A 21,181-nucleotide genomic window follows, 5' to 3' on the forward strand; every position below is an offset into this window, starting at 1 on the left:
AGAGAAAGTGATGAGAAATAGTGTAGAGAAAGAAAATAAGGGTGTTATAAACATGGTAATTAATATCTTGCACTAAAACAGTTTTGGACAGCAGAAGTAGGCTAACTTTGAAAAATCACCATATATTTTATAAATCGAATTAGAGAATAAAAAAATATGAAATTAAAGCTTATTTAGACTAGTTTCTTATAGAAGAAACAGTGTAAGAAATGGAATTGTAAATTGTGAGATATAATAAATTTAGTGAGACAAGGTCAGAATGATTTTGGGTTCCCCTGTTCTGACTTTGGAAAATCATCAAAAATTGGAGAAAAATAAAAGGTTCTTAAAGTTATATGTTTAAAATCCTGAATAATTTTATTTTCAATAAAAACAAACAAGAACATCATCTGAATCCTGTACAATGAGATAATTAATTTTTAGTAAAGAAGGGTTGGAACTGTTAGACAGCAGAATAAGGGTGAATTTAAAGAATAAACTGTACTTTTTGGCTGAACCAAAAATTCTGAAAATTTTATGGTAAGAAGACAAGTAAGCATAGTTTCATAGAAAATTAGCGAATCTTAATTTCGAGTTCTGCAGCTCAAGATATAAGTAATTTAGTGACTATGACGCAAATGGACAGTTTTGAATATACATATAAGTAAATAGTGAAATTATTGATAATGTTACCTATAGCATGTTATATAAATATAGGATGTGGAATGGAGAGAAGGACGAAGAAAATATGTATGAATATTCAGCTAGCATGGCTAATTTGCATGTTTTGGGCTCAGGGACTAAATTGAATAAAAGGAAAACTTTATGGGCAATTTTGTAAAAATGTTAGAAATGACCAATTTGCATGAAATGGATTATTTTATTATTTAAAATTACAAAATTGAATGAAATTATTAACTTAGTTCAAGATTGGGGAAAAACATGTTTTAAGAATAAAATTGAAAAGTGTTGAAATTATGGAAAATTCTGATATTTTATAGAATTCATGGATTGTTATCAATTTGTATGGGAATAACGGCATTAATTAAAAGTTTTGGGGCAAAATGGTAATTTTATTTAGAGCATTAATTGAATGTATTAGAACATGAAATAAATGAAAACGATGATCAAATTTATTTATAAAGATCCGGATGACTCGAATACGAGACTTAAACGTGGAAAAGAAAAGATATCGGATTAATGAAATGATAAACATGAACAAGCAACGAGGTAAGTTAGTGTAACTTGAATTGTATTTTTAAATGCATGAAATATCGATATAATGAATTATCTAATTTATGTTTATGAAGAAATGGCAAGAGAATGATATTTATCATGACATGTAAATATGTGATTATCTTTGATACGTTGATACAAGGAAATTAAGTATATTGAGATGAGTAATAAATTCAAGTAAAACATGTCGAGAAAAATAAGTACTTTTAAGGGACAATATGTTTTATTTTAATTGGTTCCAAATATGAACATTAGATGAAATAAAATATCTGATAAATAAATCAGTAACTCCGGTAATGCTCCGTAACTCTATTCCGATGATGGATTCAGGTTAGGGGCGTTACATGAAAGTTGTCATTTGCCACCACGAACTGTATTGATTTACAAATGCCTATGCTAGGGACCCGTTCTCCATTTGCCATACATACTTGTAACCCATATTTTTTTCGTATTTTCAGTCCCAATCTTGACACTAAACCTTCACGTAAAAAGTTATATGTACTGCCCAAATCAACGATGACTAACACTATTTTTACTGACACATTTACTATTAGTTGCATAATAGATGAGTTGCAAGTTCCTCTGATGGCATGTAAAGAAATTTCAAGATCATCTACCTTATCGTCATCTTGCTCATCTTCAGTATATGGTGCTTCTATCCAAAATAACCCTTTATATTTGTGTCCCATGGAATAAGACTCGTCACAATTAAAACACAATCCCTTAGCCTTTCTTTCTGCCATTTCTGCCTGTGTCAATCTCTTAATAAAAGGTGTGGAAGAACTTATTTTGTTGTTATTCCTTATTGGTTTCGTTGTTTGTCCCCCTCCCTTTACAAAGCTCTTAGTTGTTGGAATGATCGAATTGCTGCCAGTGTTTTGAGAAGTTGGTTAGTATAGATTAGTTTGAGACAACATCTTGAAATAAACATTTTGTTTACGTTCCAAAGCTCGAGCCATATTCATTACAACTCCAAAGTTTCTTGGTTGTTGCATCTTAATATCAATTATAAACTCCTCTACCAACCTGACAGTAAAGAGGTCTACTTGTTGTCGAGGTTTAAGACCAGTAGTACTGGCTAGTAGTGATTGAAATTGGCGTTGAGATTTTTCTACAGCCCTAGTTTGTCTCAAGTTTGCAAGTTCCCCCAATGGGTTATTACCTATAGGCGGCCCAAACCTTACATGACAACACTCTTTGAAGTGTCCCCAATCAAGATTTGCCTCATCTTCTTCCATTTGATCAAACCACAATTACGCCTCTCTTAAGATATGGAATGCGACTAAGCCTACTTTGTCTTCTTTGTTAGTATGTTGATTGCAAACAAAAATCGCATCTTTTCAGCCACCCTAAAGGATCTCTAACACCATCATAAGCGGGAAATTCCATCTTAGAGTATTGTGGTACCATGTACTCACTTGTTGCGAGTCTGAATTCCTTTTTTCTACCTTTGCTACTGTTCTAATCTTTATTATTTTTTTGAATCCCCTTTTGTTGTATTTTAAACCGACATCGCCACCTGCTCCTCTGATGCTTGTTGCCTTATAGGCATTTGTTCCATGAAAGCCTCCAGCTTAGCTGTCAAGCTGACTTCAATACCAAGTTATTATGCACCTTAGCATAGGATCTAGTCACAGGTTTAGATAAGAAAGAGTTCTTACTTCGACCTATGGTTACTTAAAAGGCATATTTGTCTTTGACTGAACCTCCTCCCAAAATAATGCTTGTGATAAAAATAAATTACTTACTCTTTATTTCATATTGGCGGTATTTTTATAGGCTATTAATAATAAATGAAAGAGTCCTAATGGAATTCCTAATTTAGAGTTTATAAGAGAAATAAAAAAACCTAATATATTAGGGAGAATAAATAAAACTAAAAAACTCTTAATAAATATGATATAATAAAGAAATTAAATAAATCTAAAACTCTAATTTCTTTCATTCCTATTTCCTATTCCTTCTCTGATATTGTTTCCCAATAAAAACATCCACATCATATTGACAATGTTATTTTCCATCGTGGTTGTTTTCTCAGTATTAGACTATTGGTTAATGCAAAGATGTCTATGAAAGCTTTGGCTTAGGCATCATATATACTCAGAACTATATTATTATGGTATATACATTACTTTTAGTGGCATGCCATATTTTTGGCATATGGTGTGTAATATTTTCATTTCTTATCAAAGGATGTAGAACTTGTTTTCTTTAATTATTAATATTGTTGTTTCTTTCTTAGCACTTGTTGTGAGAAGGGTAAAAGGTATCCAAGCTGCTGTGTTTCTATTGAAGAGCGACTGCTAGTCTATGATGTCTAGTCTCAAATTACTTGTAGAAAAGTTAGTGTAATTTTTTTCCAAACTGTTTCAAATTTGCTTGTGATTTTAGATGAAGCAAGCATTGAGAAGTTGGCCATTTTGGTTTCTCCAAATGTGATATAGTTGCGTTCTCAGGAGTTGTAAATGACTAGTTGCATTTTGAAATGAAATTAAATTACAGTGATTTTGACATGTTTTGTGATAAATCATAAGATCTTTTTCCTTTTTTGCTTATGAAATATAAATAAGGATGTGAAAGAGCTCTCTTGTGCACGCGTATAGTTAATTTTGGATTTCCAGGAATTATATGTTACTTGGGAGGGAGAAAATGTTGGGACAGTGTGATTTGGCTAGGGTCAAACGGAGAATTAATCAGAGTTGTTGAGAGAAAGCAACCAACTGAATGCACATATAGTAATGAAATTGATGTTGATGTTTTTTTGTATGGTAAAATGTTGGAGATGGAGAGGAAGATGAAAATAAATTTGGAAAGAGAAAGGATATCAACGAAAATAAAGAAGATGGAGAAAAATAATTCTTTTAATTTAATTTAATATAAAATATTGTTTTTGAATTTTGAAAAATATAAAATAAAGATTGTCGAAACCATTTTTTTGGAAACAGGAATCGACTTTGTTTGAAAGTGAAAATTAAAACGGGAGTCGCCATCGATCTTTATTTGGTTTGATCGGATCATCGTTGCTTTAATAAAACGTTTTAGTTTATCAAAACGGTGTTTTTGGTCTACGAAACTCGAGAGAAAAGGATTCGGGAGTCGGTTACGGGCGAGGAAGGATTAGCACCCCCGACACGCTCAAAAATTGGTACCGAATTGATTAATTAGTGTCTTAATGTCGAAAGTTAAAACTCGGGGATGGATTTGAAGTACGATCCCTTTTTATATTAACATTGATTTTAAAAATGCTTGAATTAGCTCAAAATGATTGTTAAAGATTTTCTTATCTCAAGATATCGGGGTATCACATCCCGTAAGTTAGGACACAATGCCATGAACTCCCGAGCGCAAAGTCGTCTTTAATTTTAATTGAATTTCCGTGTATTTTAAAACTCAAAAGGATATTTGGCTATCTAGAATTATCGAGAGAATTGAAACCCCGTAAGTTAGGGCACAATTCCTTGATGTTCCAAAACGCGAAACATTGCCTTATTTTCAAAATTTCTTTTGTTTTAAATTTGGACCTAAAAATTTTAATGAAATATTTAAGAGGTATACGTTTAAAAACAAATCACGTTGAATAATCAAAATAATGAAACGAATATGCACCATAAAGGTCATAATATCAAAATGTTTGGATACAGTCGGGATGACAAGGCTTTACAAATCAATATGTGTATGAAACATATGGGCCACTCGATGAATGGGTGAACAGGCTAAGCGTACATGGTATTGAGCATGCACATTTCAAGTAGGAATAATATATAAATAACATAAATAATGAAAAGACAAATAAAATAATATGGTAAACGAATGAATAAATATAATAGGTAAAGTACTGAATTTAAAACACAAAATGTGCAAGGGTATAATAAACGAACAAATAAGACAAAATATAATGAAAGTGCAATCATTTAAAATCCAAACATAATGAATTGGGTTTTAACCTGTGAAAAATAAAATAGAATAAAATAAATAAAAATAAAGAACACATAAATTTTACGTGGAAACCCTTTCGGGAAAAAAACCACGGGCAGAGGAGAAGAAAATTCACTATGTCGAAAAATTTTTACTCAAATACAAGAGGAATAGACTATGTCTATTTATAGGCTTGCAAAGCCATATTCTAGTAGGATTGAAACACCTTATCCTAATCAATATAAAATAGATGGAGTTTAATAAGGTTTAAAACCTTATTCTAAAATAAAATAAAAGAAGTCTAGTTCTATATGGATTTTACTTTTATTTTATTTTCCATCGTATTTTATTTAAATAAGAATTTGGGTCACTTAATTCTAACAATCTCCACCTTGACACAAATTCTCAATGAACAAGTTCTTCATCGCGAACTTTCAATAAACAAGTTCTTCACCTCTTCCAAAAACCCTTAAGGGTTTAACTTCAACAATGAACACCAACCAAGTCTAAGCAATGCTCAAACTTGGTTATAGGAAGTGACTTAGTCATCATATCTGCAGGATTTTCATGAGTGCTAATTTTGCTCACAACAATATCACCACGAGCAATAATATCACGAACAAAATGATACCGAATATCAATGTGTTTTGTTCTCTCATGAAACATTTGATCTTTTGTAAGAAAGATGGCACTCATCGTCACAAAATATCGTCTTGATTTGAAGGTCTTAATTGAGTTCACTAAATAGTCCTTCAACCAAATAGCTTCTTTACAAGCCTCGATGAATCGCCATGTACTCACTTCATTGGTAGACAAAGCGATGTAGTTTGCAAAGTGGCTTTCCAACTAATTGCACAACCTCCGATTGTAAAGACGTAACTCGTGAGAGATCTTCTTCTATCAAGGTCTCCAGCAAAATCAGCATCAACATACCCTATAACTCCATCTTTAGTTCTTCCAAACTGTAAGCAAACATTAGTAGTGCCTCGTAAGTATCTTAAAATCCATCGAATCGCTTTCTAGTGTTCTTTACGGGATTCGCCATGTATCTCGCTAAGCGCACCGATGCATATGATAAATCGGGCGTGAACAAACCATAGCATACATGAGAGATCCTCTTCGCACTAGAGTATGGAACATGTGACATGTACTCAATCTCATTATCGATTGAGGAGATAAGGCCGATGAAAGTCCGAAATGGTCGCTAAAGGAGTACTAACGAGCTTAGCACTCTGCATATTGAACACGCAAAGAACTTTCTCAATGTACCCTTCCGACTTAGGTACAATTTACTTGCTTTTCTATCTCGAGAATCTCCATACCAAGTATCTTCTTTGTTGGTCCTAAATCTTTCATCTCAAATTCTTCACTTAGTTGGGCTTTAACCTTTCTTATCTCTCTTTATCTTTTCTTTGCTATCAACATGTCATCAACATAAAGAAGTAGATACACAAAAGAACCATCACTTTTTTTTCTTAAAGTAGACACAACTGTCAAAACTACTTCTTTTGAAATCATGAGAAGTCATAAAGGAATCAAACCTCTTGTACCACTTGTCTTGGTATTTGTTTCAAACCGTAAAGGGACTTTTTCACAAGCAAACATAGTCCTCTTTTTCGAGACTATAAAACCCTCTGGTTGTTGCATGTAAATATCTTCCTCAAGTTCTCCATGCAAAATGCGGTTTTACATCTAACCGCTCAAGCTCCAAATCATGCATGGCCACAATACCAAGCAAAGCTCGAATCGAACTATGCTTAACAACTGGAGAGAACACATCTGTGAAGTCCACTCGGAATTTGATCTGTAACCCTTTGCAACAAGCCTTGCTTTATATCCGGGTTCTTCAACTCCTGAGTCCTTCTTTCTTTTAAACACCCATTTACAACGAATGACCTTTTTACCTTTAGGAAGTTTTACAAGATCCCATGTTCATTTTTGTGGAGTGATTCCATCTCCTCTTGCATAGCAAACATCCACTTTTCGAGTCTTCACGGTTAATCGCCTCGAGAATAATTAAATGGCTCTTGATTCGCATCTATATCTTCACCACATTTAAAGCATAAGCAACTAGATCAACCTCGGCATACTTCTTTGGAGGTTTAATTTCTCTTCTTGTCCTGTTTTTGGCGATAGAGTATTGCGGTGAAGAAGCAACTCTATTCTCAATTTTGTCTTGGCTTGAGGAGTTGATTCGTATTAACGATGCTCCACCGCTTTTGGTTTTCTTTATTGGAAGAGTCTTTAAGAGATAAGTTAGGTAGCATAGCGGTTTCATCAAAAACAACATCTCTGCTAATCACAACTTTTCTATTTTCGGACACCATAACTTATAGCCTTTTACACCACTTTATAACCAAGAAAAACGCATTTAATGGATCTTGGTTCCAATTTTCCATTATCAACATGAGCATACGCAGGACACCCAAAAATCTTCAAATCAGAATAATTAGCAAGATTACCAGACCATACCTCTTGTGGAGTCTTTTTCTCAATGGCAACGGATGGAGATCGGTTGATCAAAAAACATGCAGTAGAGGCTGCTTCTGCCCAAAATGACTTCGGTAAGTTGGCATTTGACAACATACATCGAACCTTCTCCATGATCGTTCTGTTCATTCGTTCTGCAACGCCGCTTTCTTTGTGGAGTATGACGAATCGTCAAGTGTCTCATGATCCTTCCGACTTGCACAATCTATTAAACTCATCAGAATAGAACTCTAAGCCATTGTCTGTACGGAGGTATTTTATCTGCTTTTCCGTCTGTTTTTCAATCATAATTTTCCAAGACTTAAATGTGGAAAACACATCGCTTCTCGCTTGGAAGAACGCCCAAACTTTTCGGAAAAATCATCAATAAAGGTTAGCATATAATTAGCTCCACCTCTCGAAGGCACTCTGGGCGGCCCCACGATCGAATGGATATACTCCAACGTTTCCTTCGTGTTATGGATTCCTCTAGTGAATCGAACTCTCTTTTGCTTCCCAAAACACACGGGCTCACAGAAATTCGGTTTGCAAATTCCTTTCCCATTAAGAAGTCCTCTTTGCTTAATTCGCCATGCCATTCTCACTCATATGCCCTAGGCGCATATGCCAAAGTTTAGTAATATCATCATCGACAAGGAAGAGGAAGCGGCAATTGCATCACCATATGATAGAAACCTCAGAAAACATATAACTTGGCAATCTTTCTTTGCCCTTTCATCACAACAAGGACCCTTTGAAATCTTTAAAACCCCACTTTCACCGTGTATCTGTGCCCTTTTGAATCAAGAGTACTCAACGAAATTAAATTTCTTTTCAATTCGGAACATGCCGCACGTCACTAAGTGTTCGACAACTCCATCAAACATCTTAACTTTAATTGTTCCAACACCGCGATTTTACATGAAGCATTATTTCCCATCAAAACAACACCTTCAGACATCTTGTTTCATAAGTTGTAAACCAATCCGATTGGGACTCATGTGGAAGGTGCAACTGAATCAAGTATCCACTCTCGCTTACTTTAGAATCATTGATGAAGCAACTAGAAGTTCACCATCATTGTAGTCTTCTACAACATCACTTCACCGAATTTTCTCATTTGTTTTCCTTTTGATTTGCAGCCTCCCTTTTAATCTTATTTTGTAGCTTATAGCACTCAGATTTAATGTGCCCTTTCTTCTTGCGAAGTTGCAAGTTTTACCTCTGTTTGAAGATTTCGATCTACCCTTAGATTTACCACGAGGATTCCGTTCTGTGTTCTACCACGATCATCATCAACATTCCGGTCTTGTCTCCCACGAACAATGAGACCCTCTCCCGAGAGTTGGGTTTAACCACAAGATGCTTCATCTTATCATACGAGGTTAAAGAATCATAAACCTCATCAACTGTGAGAGACTCGGCTATATAAAATCGTGTCTCTAAAGGTTGAATAAGACGGGGCAACGAACAAAGTAGAATCAACCCTAGATCTTCCTTATCATATCGAACCTCCATGGCCTCCAAGTTTGAGAGAATTTCTTTAAACAACATTAAGTGTTCGTGTCTGACGCACCTTCCTCCAAACGATGAGCATAAAGACGCCGCTTCATATGCAACTTGCTTGTTAGAGTTTTCGACATACATATTTGTTCTAGCCTCTTCCATAATGCAATGGCGGTTTTCTCTTTCATCACATCCCGCAAAATTTCGTTGGACAAATGCGATGTAATTGTGTTAATGCCTTTCGATCCTTACGCTTCTTCTCTTCATCTGTTAATGTCGAAGGCATCTTATCTATCCTAGCAGGGCATCCTCTAGATCCATCTGCAAGAACCGCTTGCATCTTAATTTGCCACAACGCAAATCGGTGTTGCGATCCAACAATGAAATTTCATACTTCAAAGACGCCATTACCGTGATCGAGATGAATAACCGGATGCTCGATACCAATTTGTGAAAAATAAAATAGAATAAAATAAATAAAAATAAAGAACACATAAATTTTACGTGGAAACCCTTTCGGAAAAAAACCACGAGCAGAGGAGAAGAAAATTCACTATGTCGAAAAATTTTTACTCAAATACAAGAGGAATAGACTATGTCTATTTATAGGCTTGCAAAGCCATATTCTAGTAGGATTGAAACACCTTATCCTAATCAATATAAAATAGATGGAGTTTAATAAGGTTTAAAACCTTATTCTAAAATAAAATAAAAGAAGTCTAGTTCTATATGGATTTTACTTTTATTTTATTTTCCATCGTATTTTATTTAAATAAGAATTTGGGTCACTTAATTCTAACATAACCGATTTTACAATGGAATTTGGAACAAAAGGAATATACATATAAAATACAAAGTAGTAAAAATGTAAAAGAATTTTAAAGTAAATAACATATAAAATAATTTAAACCAAGTAATACATATAAAATCTAAAATAGAATATACACAAAGATTTAAAACAAATCATGTATATAAAAAAATTTAAAATAAATAATATGTAAAAATAATCTTCAAAAATACATAATGTATAAGAAGTATGTGAAACAATTTAATATAAGTAATATATATGAAACCTTAAGGTAAATAATGATAAAAGGTTTGCAACAAATAATAACAAATTTAAAATTGTTTACATATAAAATAGTATAACAAAATAGCATGTAAAAACTTAAAATATGTAAGATGGTTTAACATAAATAATGTATAAAATATTATGAAAAAAATTTTGAGACAAAACGATGTATGAAAACCATTTAAATAAAAAGTATATGTATATATATAATAATTTAGAGTACAAAGATACATATAAAAATTTTCAAATGAATACTACATATGATGATTTAGAAGAAATAATATATAGACAAAAATACATGATATGTTCAAAATAATGACAATAATAATGATGAAAATAATAAATAAATAATATAAAATTTGAAGGTATAAAAGATATAGATAAATAAATGATAAAAATGATAACAATGAGGGTAAAAATAAAAATAAATCCAATCTATAAAAATAGTAATGAATAAATGAATAAACAAATAGATAGATATCAAATATTAGCTAAACTAGATTAACAAGATAATCATAATAACGTTAATAAAATAAGTAATCCACCACCAACGATAAAGGAAATAAAAATAGCATGAATAATTCATGAAATAAAATAATAGAAGATAAAAATAATATAAAAGAAAATAAAAGAATGATGAATGAATAAATAAATTAGGACTAAGTTGAAACTTAATTAAATTTAGGATGCTAATTATAAAATAAAAATGTAGGTCACTAAGGACTGAGGCGAAATGCGCATAAAGAACGAGGGACTGATTGGGAAAATATTCCCAGCCCTCTATGCGCAGTGTTTCGTCTATCTGAGCCAAGGACCAAATCAGAATTAAAATAAAAAAAGGGCGAAATTTAAAAAGAAATGAAGCTATATAGGATTAAAATGAATAGGACAGAAAATGCGGAGGGACTAACATGAGTATTTCCCCCTTTTAAAGAAACGCGCGAACCCCCCTGGAGCGGGTCGGGTCTCGCACGGGCGTGGTCTAAACAACGCCGTTTGGGCGTTGATACTCCAGGTGCGAAACGGCACCGTTTCGCATGATCATTTAAACCAGTTTTTTTTTTATTTTTGCTTCATTTTCTTTCAAAATTTTTCAGAACACCTCCCCCTTGTTTGTTTGTGCTCTGCTAGGGTTTCCCAAGAAACCCATCCTTGCCGTCATCGCACCACCACCGCGATCGGTGGCCGTCGTCGCTCAAAAGGGCATTTTTCAGCCCTATCTTGGACGCTCCTTGAAGGCCACACCACCGAGACACGGAGACACCGAATGGAGGAGGCTCTCGGCTTCCTTTTAAGCCCGACTTCGACGATGGGAAGAGATCCACCGACTTTACGACCGCAGGAGGCTCCGAGTGAGTCCCTTTTATTCTTTTATTGCTCGTTATTTAAAATAGATTTGTAATATGAAAAATAAAAGAAACAAAACCGAAAGGAAAAGAAAATAGATCAACCTTTTTTGCTCTTTGATTTCTTAATCCTCTGTTTTTTGTGTTCAAAGTCCTGTTCACTTTTTGATTGATAAAAATGTGCGTTACAATCTTTTTTGCGTTTGTGGCTATATAGCCGAATACAAAATCTATTGTTTGCGCACTGCTTTTTGCTGTTCTCCTCTCTTTGTCATGTTTGCAGGTTCATGGAGCGTCAACGGGCAAGAAAACCTACCATTTTGGTGCAAGGAAGCAACCATCGGGCGTCGTGCGTGCCGAGGGCACACATGGGAGGGGAGTACGGCGCAAGGGTGAGCTAGGGTTAGACTTTGGCTGAGATTTGGGTTTAGGTTGGGCCTATTGGGATATCCGGGTTTGGGTTAGGGTTTGTTTGTAAAATGGGTAGGAATTGGGCTGTTCTTGTAATTGGGTTTTGTTTCTGGTTTCTCTGAAGGGCCGGGCAAATTTAGGCCCATACAAAGATATTTTAAATATTTTAATATAATTTAATATAAAAATAAAAAATCTTTTAATATAGTTTAATATAAGCTATATTTTTAATATTAAATTGATGTAAAAATACATTAAAATGTTAAAAGTTATATTTGTCATTTAAGTTTGTTTTTTTGTTATTACATATTTATATATTTCAATCAAACATAAAATAATATTACAAGATTCATTCCACTCCTTCCAACCAAATCACTACTACATCTATTCAATTTCATTACTATCTTTTTTTATTCTCATAGAATAAATATTCCATTAAAATACTATTCCATTTCATTCAAACGAAACTTTCTTAAAAATTATAAATCACATTTCAATTGCATAATAATAATACTTGGTAAAGTAGTAGTGATAGCTAGGAGAGGATGATCATTGGAACGAAAAGCACGATGAAAACGTTTAATGGTGGTTGGTAGGTCCACGTGCCAGCTTCTGTTCCCTTCGTTTATCCCATAGAATTTATTTTTGGGTTTTAGTAATGACAAAAGAAAAGATTAAATACTCAAATGCTGCTTTTTCTAAAAAATTAGTTAAATAAATTAAATTTTAAAAAATTTATGGGAATAAGTTTATTTTATAAAAGCATTTTTAATTGAAATGCAAAATCAATTAGACGCGTTCTCAGTGTATTGACAAAAAAATATTTTTAATAAAAAAATATTTAGGTAAATTACACCAACAATCACCTAACTTTAAGGTAGCTGACAAAATAGTCCCCTAGGTTTCATTTCAGTCACTCAACTTTTGAAAAATAACAAAACAGTCACTAATGTTATAAAAAAGTGACAAAACAGTCACTGACTAACAGTTTCTGTTAGTGTGTTAACAAAACAGCTGATGTGGCAAGTTAATTAGCTGATGTGGCCAGTTAACTTGCCACGTTGGATGAAAAAGTTAAAAAAAAAAAACTTAAAAAAATCCCTTTAACAGAGGAAGAGGAAGAGGAAGAGGAAGAAGAAGAAGAAGAACAGTCACTAAATCTGCCCTTTTCACGTAAATTAAGTACATAAGCTCATTGAACAAAAAAGAACAAGATAGGTTTACAGTCGTTTTACCAACACAATGATACAGCTGCTTACAAACAAACTGGCAGGCCTCCGCCATTTACAAAGAACACAAACAAGACAACATAAATACTATCAATGGAGGGAACAACAATTTTAGAAACACGAAAGTCAGTCGCCAATCCTCCCACTATTAACTCTTACTACTGGTATTCTGGAACTGCAACTTTGGACTACTGAAAACTATGGAACTGTCTGCAGTACCAATGGCTTGAAGGAGATGTCTGCAGTTGTTTAAAAACTCATCTAATTCTTCTGCATTCAAAAGCCCGACCCACCAATGTCTTTGAATCTGTTTCTCCCCCATAGCTAAAGAAGGATTTCTCATCAAGTCAATAGATTATTTGGAGGTTTCTCTGTACAGTAACGTCTTATACACGAAAAGCAGCAACATTGTTACTATGTGCCCAAAAAATTAGATATTAGCTCAGTCGACTGAATTGTAATGCAAGAAAGATACCTAATAAAATGGGGTTTCTAAGATATTAGCTAATCTTTTACCATGTGTTCCCATTACCAAAGCCTCGACTCTGCATCAAACTTTTTGCCTGCTTTACGTACTTGTAATGGAGAAAGCTCTTCAACAGGCTGAGCAGCCCTATAACAAATACAACACTCACTATTTGCATAATTCCTTTCAAGTCCATTTCCAATTAACTAAGCAATAAAGTAGCACAGCAAGTATTTTTGACGAGTAACACAGATTAAGGAAATGAAAATATTTTCTAACCTGAAAAAAAAAAACAAAGCAGTAACTGTAACAAGAAACTCGATTAAGGAAACTTTACCATAATCGTTCAAGAATTTCTTGTGGCAATTGTAGGCGTTGAGGCTGCGAATGTGAGCTTGGTACTGTCTTAATGCCTCCAAACTCCAGCAGCACCGCTATATACTCTCCTAAAAAAACAAACAGCTCCTTCACCTCTCTTCATCTTCAACCTTTTTCATTTCTATGGATGCTCATTTTCATCGTCTCACTTCAGGTAACCATTCTCTTTATGGCTCGCGTCGTCCCTTTCTACAATTGTCTAACCCATTTCCTGAACCCAGTAATTTTTTTTCTTTTTCTTCTTCTTCTTCTTCTCCTCCTCCTCTTTCTTTTTCTTTTTCTCTAGCCCTAAAATGGTGCTGAGGGGGCTGTTAAAGTGAGTCACCGGCCAACTGGACGATTTTTTTACAGCAATGACGTCATCACCTGCCACGCCACTTTGCCGTGACGTCTGTGACGGAAAATGGCAAAAAGGACTGTTTTGTAACTTTTCGAAAGTTGAGTGATTAAAATGAAACCTAAGCGACCGTTTTGTCAACTACCCCAAAGTTAGGTGACTATTGGTATAATTTAACCAAAATATTTTTTACCTCATCATTTTTAAAAGTGATAGCATTACTATTTTTTCTTATTTTCTAATGTCATTTATTAATATGAAATAAAACTTATCAAACAAGTTTTTATATATAAAGTCTATTTTTTTTATTTTTTTAAACAATGTAGAATATGAGATATGAATATATATAGATTCATAATTCATTTGCAGCTTGTTTCTAAACAATATGGGAAATAAGATTTTGAGTCTATATAAATATCTGTTTTGTAACTTTTATTTCTACAGTAATCAGTAGCAATAAGAAATAAGAAAAAAAATATTAGTGCTATCATTTTTAACACTGATATGACAAAAAACGCTTTTAGCTAGTAGTTTTTTTCTATCAATACGCTGAAAATATGTTTAACTGGAAGTGTTTTTCCTGCATTTTCAGCTCGACCTGTCTTCGTAAAATCGGCCTATTTTCATAATTTTTCCAAAAATCAACTTCTTGATGTAAATTTTTTTATAAAAAAATAGGAATTTATGGGTATTTAAGTCAAAAGAAAATGTCTTTGTCGCCCACCCCGCGACTCGACCGGACTCAATTTATGGTGCACTCAGCAGCAGCCACATCTGACCTTTTCACTCCCAAATTTCCCTTATCCCCATTACAACAGAGATCTCCGCTCAATCGAATCCTGAAAACCAAAGATTTTTTCCATGCCTTGTCCAAGCAGAATCCTCCACTTCCTCATCCTAATCTCCCTCCCGGCTTCTTCATTCGCTGTAGCCGATGACGACAATCTATCCGCGTACCAAGCTCTTCAACAGTACGACTTCCCAGTAGGCATCCTTCCCAATGGCGTGGTTGGGTATGAATTGAACAGGGAAACGGGCGAGTTTTCAGCTTATTTGAGTGGAACCTGCAAGTTTGACATTGACTCATACCAACTCAGTTACGAATCCACCATAAAAGGAGTGATCTCCCCAGGCAGGATAACAAATTTGAAGGGAGTGAGCGTTAAGATTCTCTTCTTCTGGCTTAACATCGTTGAAGTGATACATAATGGGGACCAGATGGAGTTCTCCGTTGGGATTGCGTCGGCTAACTTCCCTATTGACAACTTTTATGAATCTCCTCAGTGTGGGTGCGGATTCAACTGCAATGGCTTGAATGCTTTAGCATCTTCTATTTAGGTAAGTTGTGATATAACTAATAGATGATTTATAATTGGTACTTGTTTAGGCACTGTTCGGGTATGTTTACTGGAAATCTTTAGGGTATTTAACTTGGGCAGTTGGAATATGAATGCTTTCTATGATTTAAATCCTAGAATTTATTATTGGCATCAATCCTGTGACTTGTCTCTCTCTCCACTTTTATTTTTTAACCCTACTCTGTGCGTTCATTGGTTGGCATTTTAAACTTACTCGGGTTCGTCCAAATAAAATAGTAAGTGCTTCTACACCGAGGAAAAACTAGGCTATCTTCCCATGTTTTACCCAACAAATTGAGGGGATAAGGGCTCTAGGAAATATAGTCATTGAGAATTGATAGTTTCTCTCCCCAAGTTATAGCTGAAGGGGCCATGAACATCTTTTAGCTACAGGAATATCCTAGTCTTTGGTTTATAACTTTTTAATTCCACCAACAACAGTCGGGATTCATCGACAATTTATAACAGAAGTTGTTGAACAATCGAACTTCATGGGCCATGGTCTCCTTTGGATGCTAGTGATTGTTTCATCTTTAGTCTTTGCCCATCGACTCCTAGACCTATCCTAGGAGCTCAAATACAAGTCCACAATTAGTGGCGGCGTATCCAAAGATCGTGTGACTCATGTCACTGATGATGGCAGAAAAGTTAAATCCAAGAGCATATGGTATGGTGGATTCTCTCCTCCGCTAATGCTTTCATTGACACTGTTTTTTAAAATTGTTTTAGCATTGTAAAAAAAAAATTATATGAAATTGTGATTCTACGTTATTTATATTCTTTTTGAATTGAAAGATGACAAATTAGATTTTTCTTCCTGATTTTTAGCTTTTTCTGTTGGATTTGAACTTTTCAGGAGGAAAAATGGGAGAAAAAATTAAAAATCAAGAGTAAAAATTTGATTTGTCATCCTCTTGTTGGAAATGGATATAGAATCACGGTTTTATACAATTTTTCTCTTTTAATAGGTATATTTTAATATTTAAATTACAATTTATAGATTCCAATTGAATTTTACAAATAATTAATATTAATTACTTAAAAATATTCAAAATTTGTATTTCATATATCAAAATATTAATAATGAGTAATAATAAATTATTTGTTATAATTGTAATATTAACGATTTTGAATATTATTTAAATAATTTTTCTACTTTACTATATCATATTTAAAATAGACATTTTATTTCTCAAAATACTTTTTAATAATAATATTAAATATTTAAATCTTAAAATAAACTTTTAAAAACATTTCTAAAATAATGGTAAATTACCCTTTAATCAAGTTTGTCTCCATGTTTCTACCCCTCATCTCCTATAATCTTCTCATAACATTTTTAATATTAGAACTTTGTTTTTTTCTTAAAATTAAGGATAATAAATAATCTAATAAATTTTCCAGATAAATATTTTTATTGCATTGGACTAATATAATTATAGCTATTAAATCTGAAAATAATTATAATCATATCTACAACTTTTTATGTCTATACTTCAATTCCATGTGATAAATCAATCACACTAATTAGTATTTGGTATATTAATAAATTTTTATTTCACAAATAATTTTAAAAAATTATCATGTGTTTCTTTTATCTAAATATTTATTGTTTTAATATTTTATTATACCTTTATAGAATACTTGTCAAAACCCTTTAACTCTACCAGAGCCTAATAAACTTCACTAACACTATATCAAATATTATTATATGTATAGTCTACTATTTAATAGATCTTTTCTCTCTTAAAAGACAATCACTCTTTAAAAAAATTCTCCCTTCCAAAAATCACATTTATCTTAAAAATTTGTTAATTCTTTTAGGCTTAAAAAGTTAATCATAAGTCATCTCTATTTTTAAAATTACTATTATCTTAAAAATATTATTTTTAAAATTTCACTCTCATAATTGTGACATAATCTAGTACGGTATAATTTTTGAATATTTATATTATCTTTCGAAAATTTTAACAAAATTATTAAGATGACGTTATTTCTTTTAAGTAAACTTATATTAAAAAAAAACAAATCGGCAGAAATTAATGACTAGCGAGGAGGAACACTAAGACACAATCCAATAGGCTCACCCCATATCTTATTATCCAACATCCCTATTAGACAAAATAGGAACATTACTATCATTCAAAACATCTAAAAATGAAGACGGTAAAGTAGACTTTTTTAGTGTAATTAGCATGTAATAAGGCTACCTGAGAAAGCGAATGAGTTGTTTTATTAGCTGACTAACGTACCCAATTAAAAGATAAGTGCTAAAACGAATTACTTAGCATTAAACAATTCGAAATAAAACAGTCGAACTCTGAGTCATCAACAACGGATCGATCTAATGCATGCACCACCAATGCACAATCTGACCCAACGATGATGTGATTGTAATGATTAGATTTCAACCACAACAAGGTCTCCCGGATGGTGAAAATGTCACCCTCTTAAATGTCGATAACCCTTTTATCAAAACACCATGATTGTCTTGAAGAACTTATCCAACCTCGACAGTCGATTCATCTATAAAAAAAAAGCATCAACACTACATTTAAATAGCCCAAAAGAGGTAGTTTCCACCTTATAGCCTTTAACAGTCCCCTTCTCATCCCAATGTCACCCCCATCCTCCATCCTGAGGTAGTTGGGACTCAACTGTTGAATAATCAACATTTTGTAAGCATTCGCTCTTAAATGAAACAATTGATGTTACAAAGGACCCGAGATAGTGGAAGCTCATGATGTTGCCATAAAGATAAGTTCCTATTTGACCAGATTTGCCACAACAACACAAGCCTTCATCTTTGAACCTCACTATTTGACATAGCGAGCAATCTCGACAAGAAATTCAACCAAGTAACCCCATCTGTAGGTACTATTGTTGTAGTCCAAATAGCTTGCGCCTTACAACAGTGCAACAAGGCATGCTCAATGTCTTCTTTCCCATCACCCTGCCTACACATTTGTGTATCGGTAATACCTTTTCAATAAGCTAACTTTTAACTGAAAGAAAAAAATGTTAACAGTGGCAAAGAAACTCCTTCACATGTGGAGGGATACACAAATGCCATATATATTGCCCTAGCCCATCCTAAATTAAAACATTCGTATCTGAATACAAGTTCATTACTAATTGATAAAAATCTAGTAAGCTAACAAATTCTTGAAGAAAACTCTACAGAGAAGAGAAGAAGATTTATTCAAAATGATATTAAACTTTCTGCTTACTCTGTATTCTGCCCATATACATGTTTATATACACTAGAGAAAGCCTTCACTGCTGTTAACAATTTACCAGCTTGTTAACTGCCTAACCGCCTAACTAATCACACATTAATCACATGTGTATTTACATAATATAACATTCATCCAGCTTCCTTGATTGGGACGACCCGAAAAAGATGAAGAAACCGGGTAAACCGTCATAGACAATGGTTTATTGAGAATATCCGCCACTTGGTCACAGGCGGGAACTTCTCTAACAACTAATTCGCCACTAGCCATATTTTCTCGAACAGAAAACAGATCAAGTTCAACATGTTTGAACTTGGAGTGCAGAACCGGGTTAGCTACAACAGCTACGGCACTGGAATTATCACACCATACTATCAGAGGATCAACCGAACTTAGTTTTAACTCCGTTAATAACGAGACAAGCCAAGCAATATCACTAGTGGCTGCTGCTAAACTTCGATACTCAACCTCTGCCATAGATCGAGAAACAACTTGTTGTTTCTTAGAACACCAAGATATAGGTGTGTGGCCAAAATACACACAGTATCCCGTAGTAGAACGATGATCATCAAAATTAAGTCCCCAATTTTGCATCGGCATAACCAACCAAAAATAGCCTATCAGATCGTCGAAAAACTAAGCCATGAAAAAGAGTGCCACATAAATACCATAAAATTCGTTTTAATGCTACCATGTACAGAGTAATGGGAGCATGCATGAATTGACACACCCGATTAACAGCATATGCAATATCTAGTCGTGTTAAAACGATATACTGAAGAGCTCCAGCAATACTGCGATATTCAGTTGGATCAGCAAGGGGTTCACATTTATCCTTTAATAACATAGAAGAGCTTACCATCAGTGTATGAACACTTTTGGCATTAGTTATAGAACTCCAAGCAAGAAGCTCACGAATGTATTTGCGTTGACATAAATGAAGACTGCTTGAGGAAGATCTATTGACTTCAATTCCTAAAAAATAATGGAGCTTACCCATATCCTTTAGAGCAAACTTGTTGTGTAGCTGCTGAACAAAACAATTTATTTCATCAGATGAACTGCTAGTGATAACAATATCATTCACATAGACAAGAACATAAAGAGTAGTCGGAAGAAAAATGAACAAACAACGAAGCATTTGATTTCGACAACGTAAAACCAGTAGAAACAAGAAACTGTTTTAACTTGTCAAACCAGGCACGAGGAGCTTGCCGTAAGCCATATAAAGCTTTAATCAGATGATACACCAACTTTTCACCATTTGAACCATGTTGCACAAAACTTGGAGGTTGCTGCATAAACACGTCATCGGTTAGATCGCCATTCAAAAAGGCATTATTGACCTTAGTCACAGCAACATAGAGGATGGCTCGAATGGTAGCAGATTTGACTACCGAACTGAACGTTTCCTTAAAATCACAACTAGGAACCTGTGAACAGCCTTTGGCCACCAACCGCGCCTTTCGGCGGTTAATCGTCCCATCAAGATTCTTTTTTATCTTAAACAACCACTTGCAACCAATCGCTTTCTGGCCAGGAGGGAGGGAATAGAGATCCCATGTAGAGTTAGCTGTTAATGCATCAAATTAAGCTTGAACAGCTAAATGCCAGTCTAGATGAGGAAGTGCCTCCTCAACAGAACTTGGCTCAACCTCAACGTTGTCTACACACAAAGCTTTGGGTTTAAATATACCAACTTTAGACTGGGTAACCATAGCATGAGTATTGGTAGTAGTGACAGTAGGAACATTAATACGTTCAACAGGAATAGCTGCAGTAAAGATATCCTCCTCTCAGACAACAATCCCTAAGTCATTTAACAAATTTACAGAACTACGTTGGGAAGCACTACACGTAGCAGAAGAATCATGCAGATCGGTTTCACCATTATGACTTGCAAGAGAGACCCTAGTTGCAGGCTCAGGATGCAAACGAGTTTCTCCAGTGGTAAAAGACCAAACAACAGGAACATACGTGGTATTATCCAGAGACGTCTAATCACTAGTAGAAGTAGAGAGCATAAACAAAAATCGATTTTCATCAAAAACAAAATTCCTAGAGAGAATTACCTTACCATCTGGCGTTAAACAAAAATAACCTTTATGATGCACACTATACCCCAGAAACGTAGATGGATTTGATCGAAACTCAAGTTTGTGTTTAACAAACGGACGTAAGTATGGAAAACAGCAGCAACCAAACACTCTGAGATGATCATAAGTCGATTCGCTATCAAATAA

At 34.0% G+C, this 21,181-nt stretch overlaps 1 protein-coding gene across 1 annotated transcript; it reads left to right on the plus strand.

The window, feature by feature from the left end:
• The first annotated feature begins 15,062 nt into the window (after nt 1-15,062).
• LOC108487563 (uncharacterized protein At5g01610-like) lies at nt 15,063-15,838 on the plus strand. The gene has a single exon (XM_017791937.2). It carries the CDS (start codon nt 15,206-15,208, stop codon nt 15,680-15,682), a length of 477 nt encoding a protein of 158 aa, XP_017647426.1. The 5' UTR covers nt 15,063-15,205; the 3' UTR covers nt 15,683-15,838.
• The last annotated feature ends 5,343 nt before the right edge of the window (nt 15,839-21,181 follow it).

This window comes from Gossypium arboreum, chromosome 8 (genome assembly GCF_025698485.1).
Source record: "Gossypium arboreum isolate Shixiya-1 chromosome 8, ASM2569848v2, whole genome shotgun sequence".
In the NCBI taxonomy this organism is placed as follows: Eukaryota; Viridiplantae; Streptophyta; class Magnoliopsida; order Malvales; family Malvaceae; genus Gossypium; species Gossypium arboreum.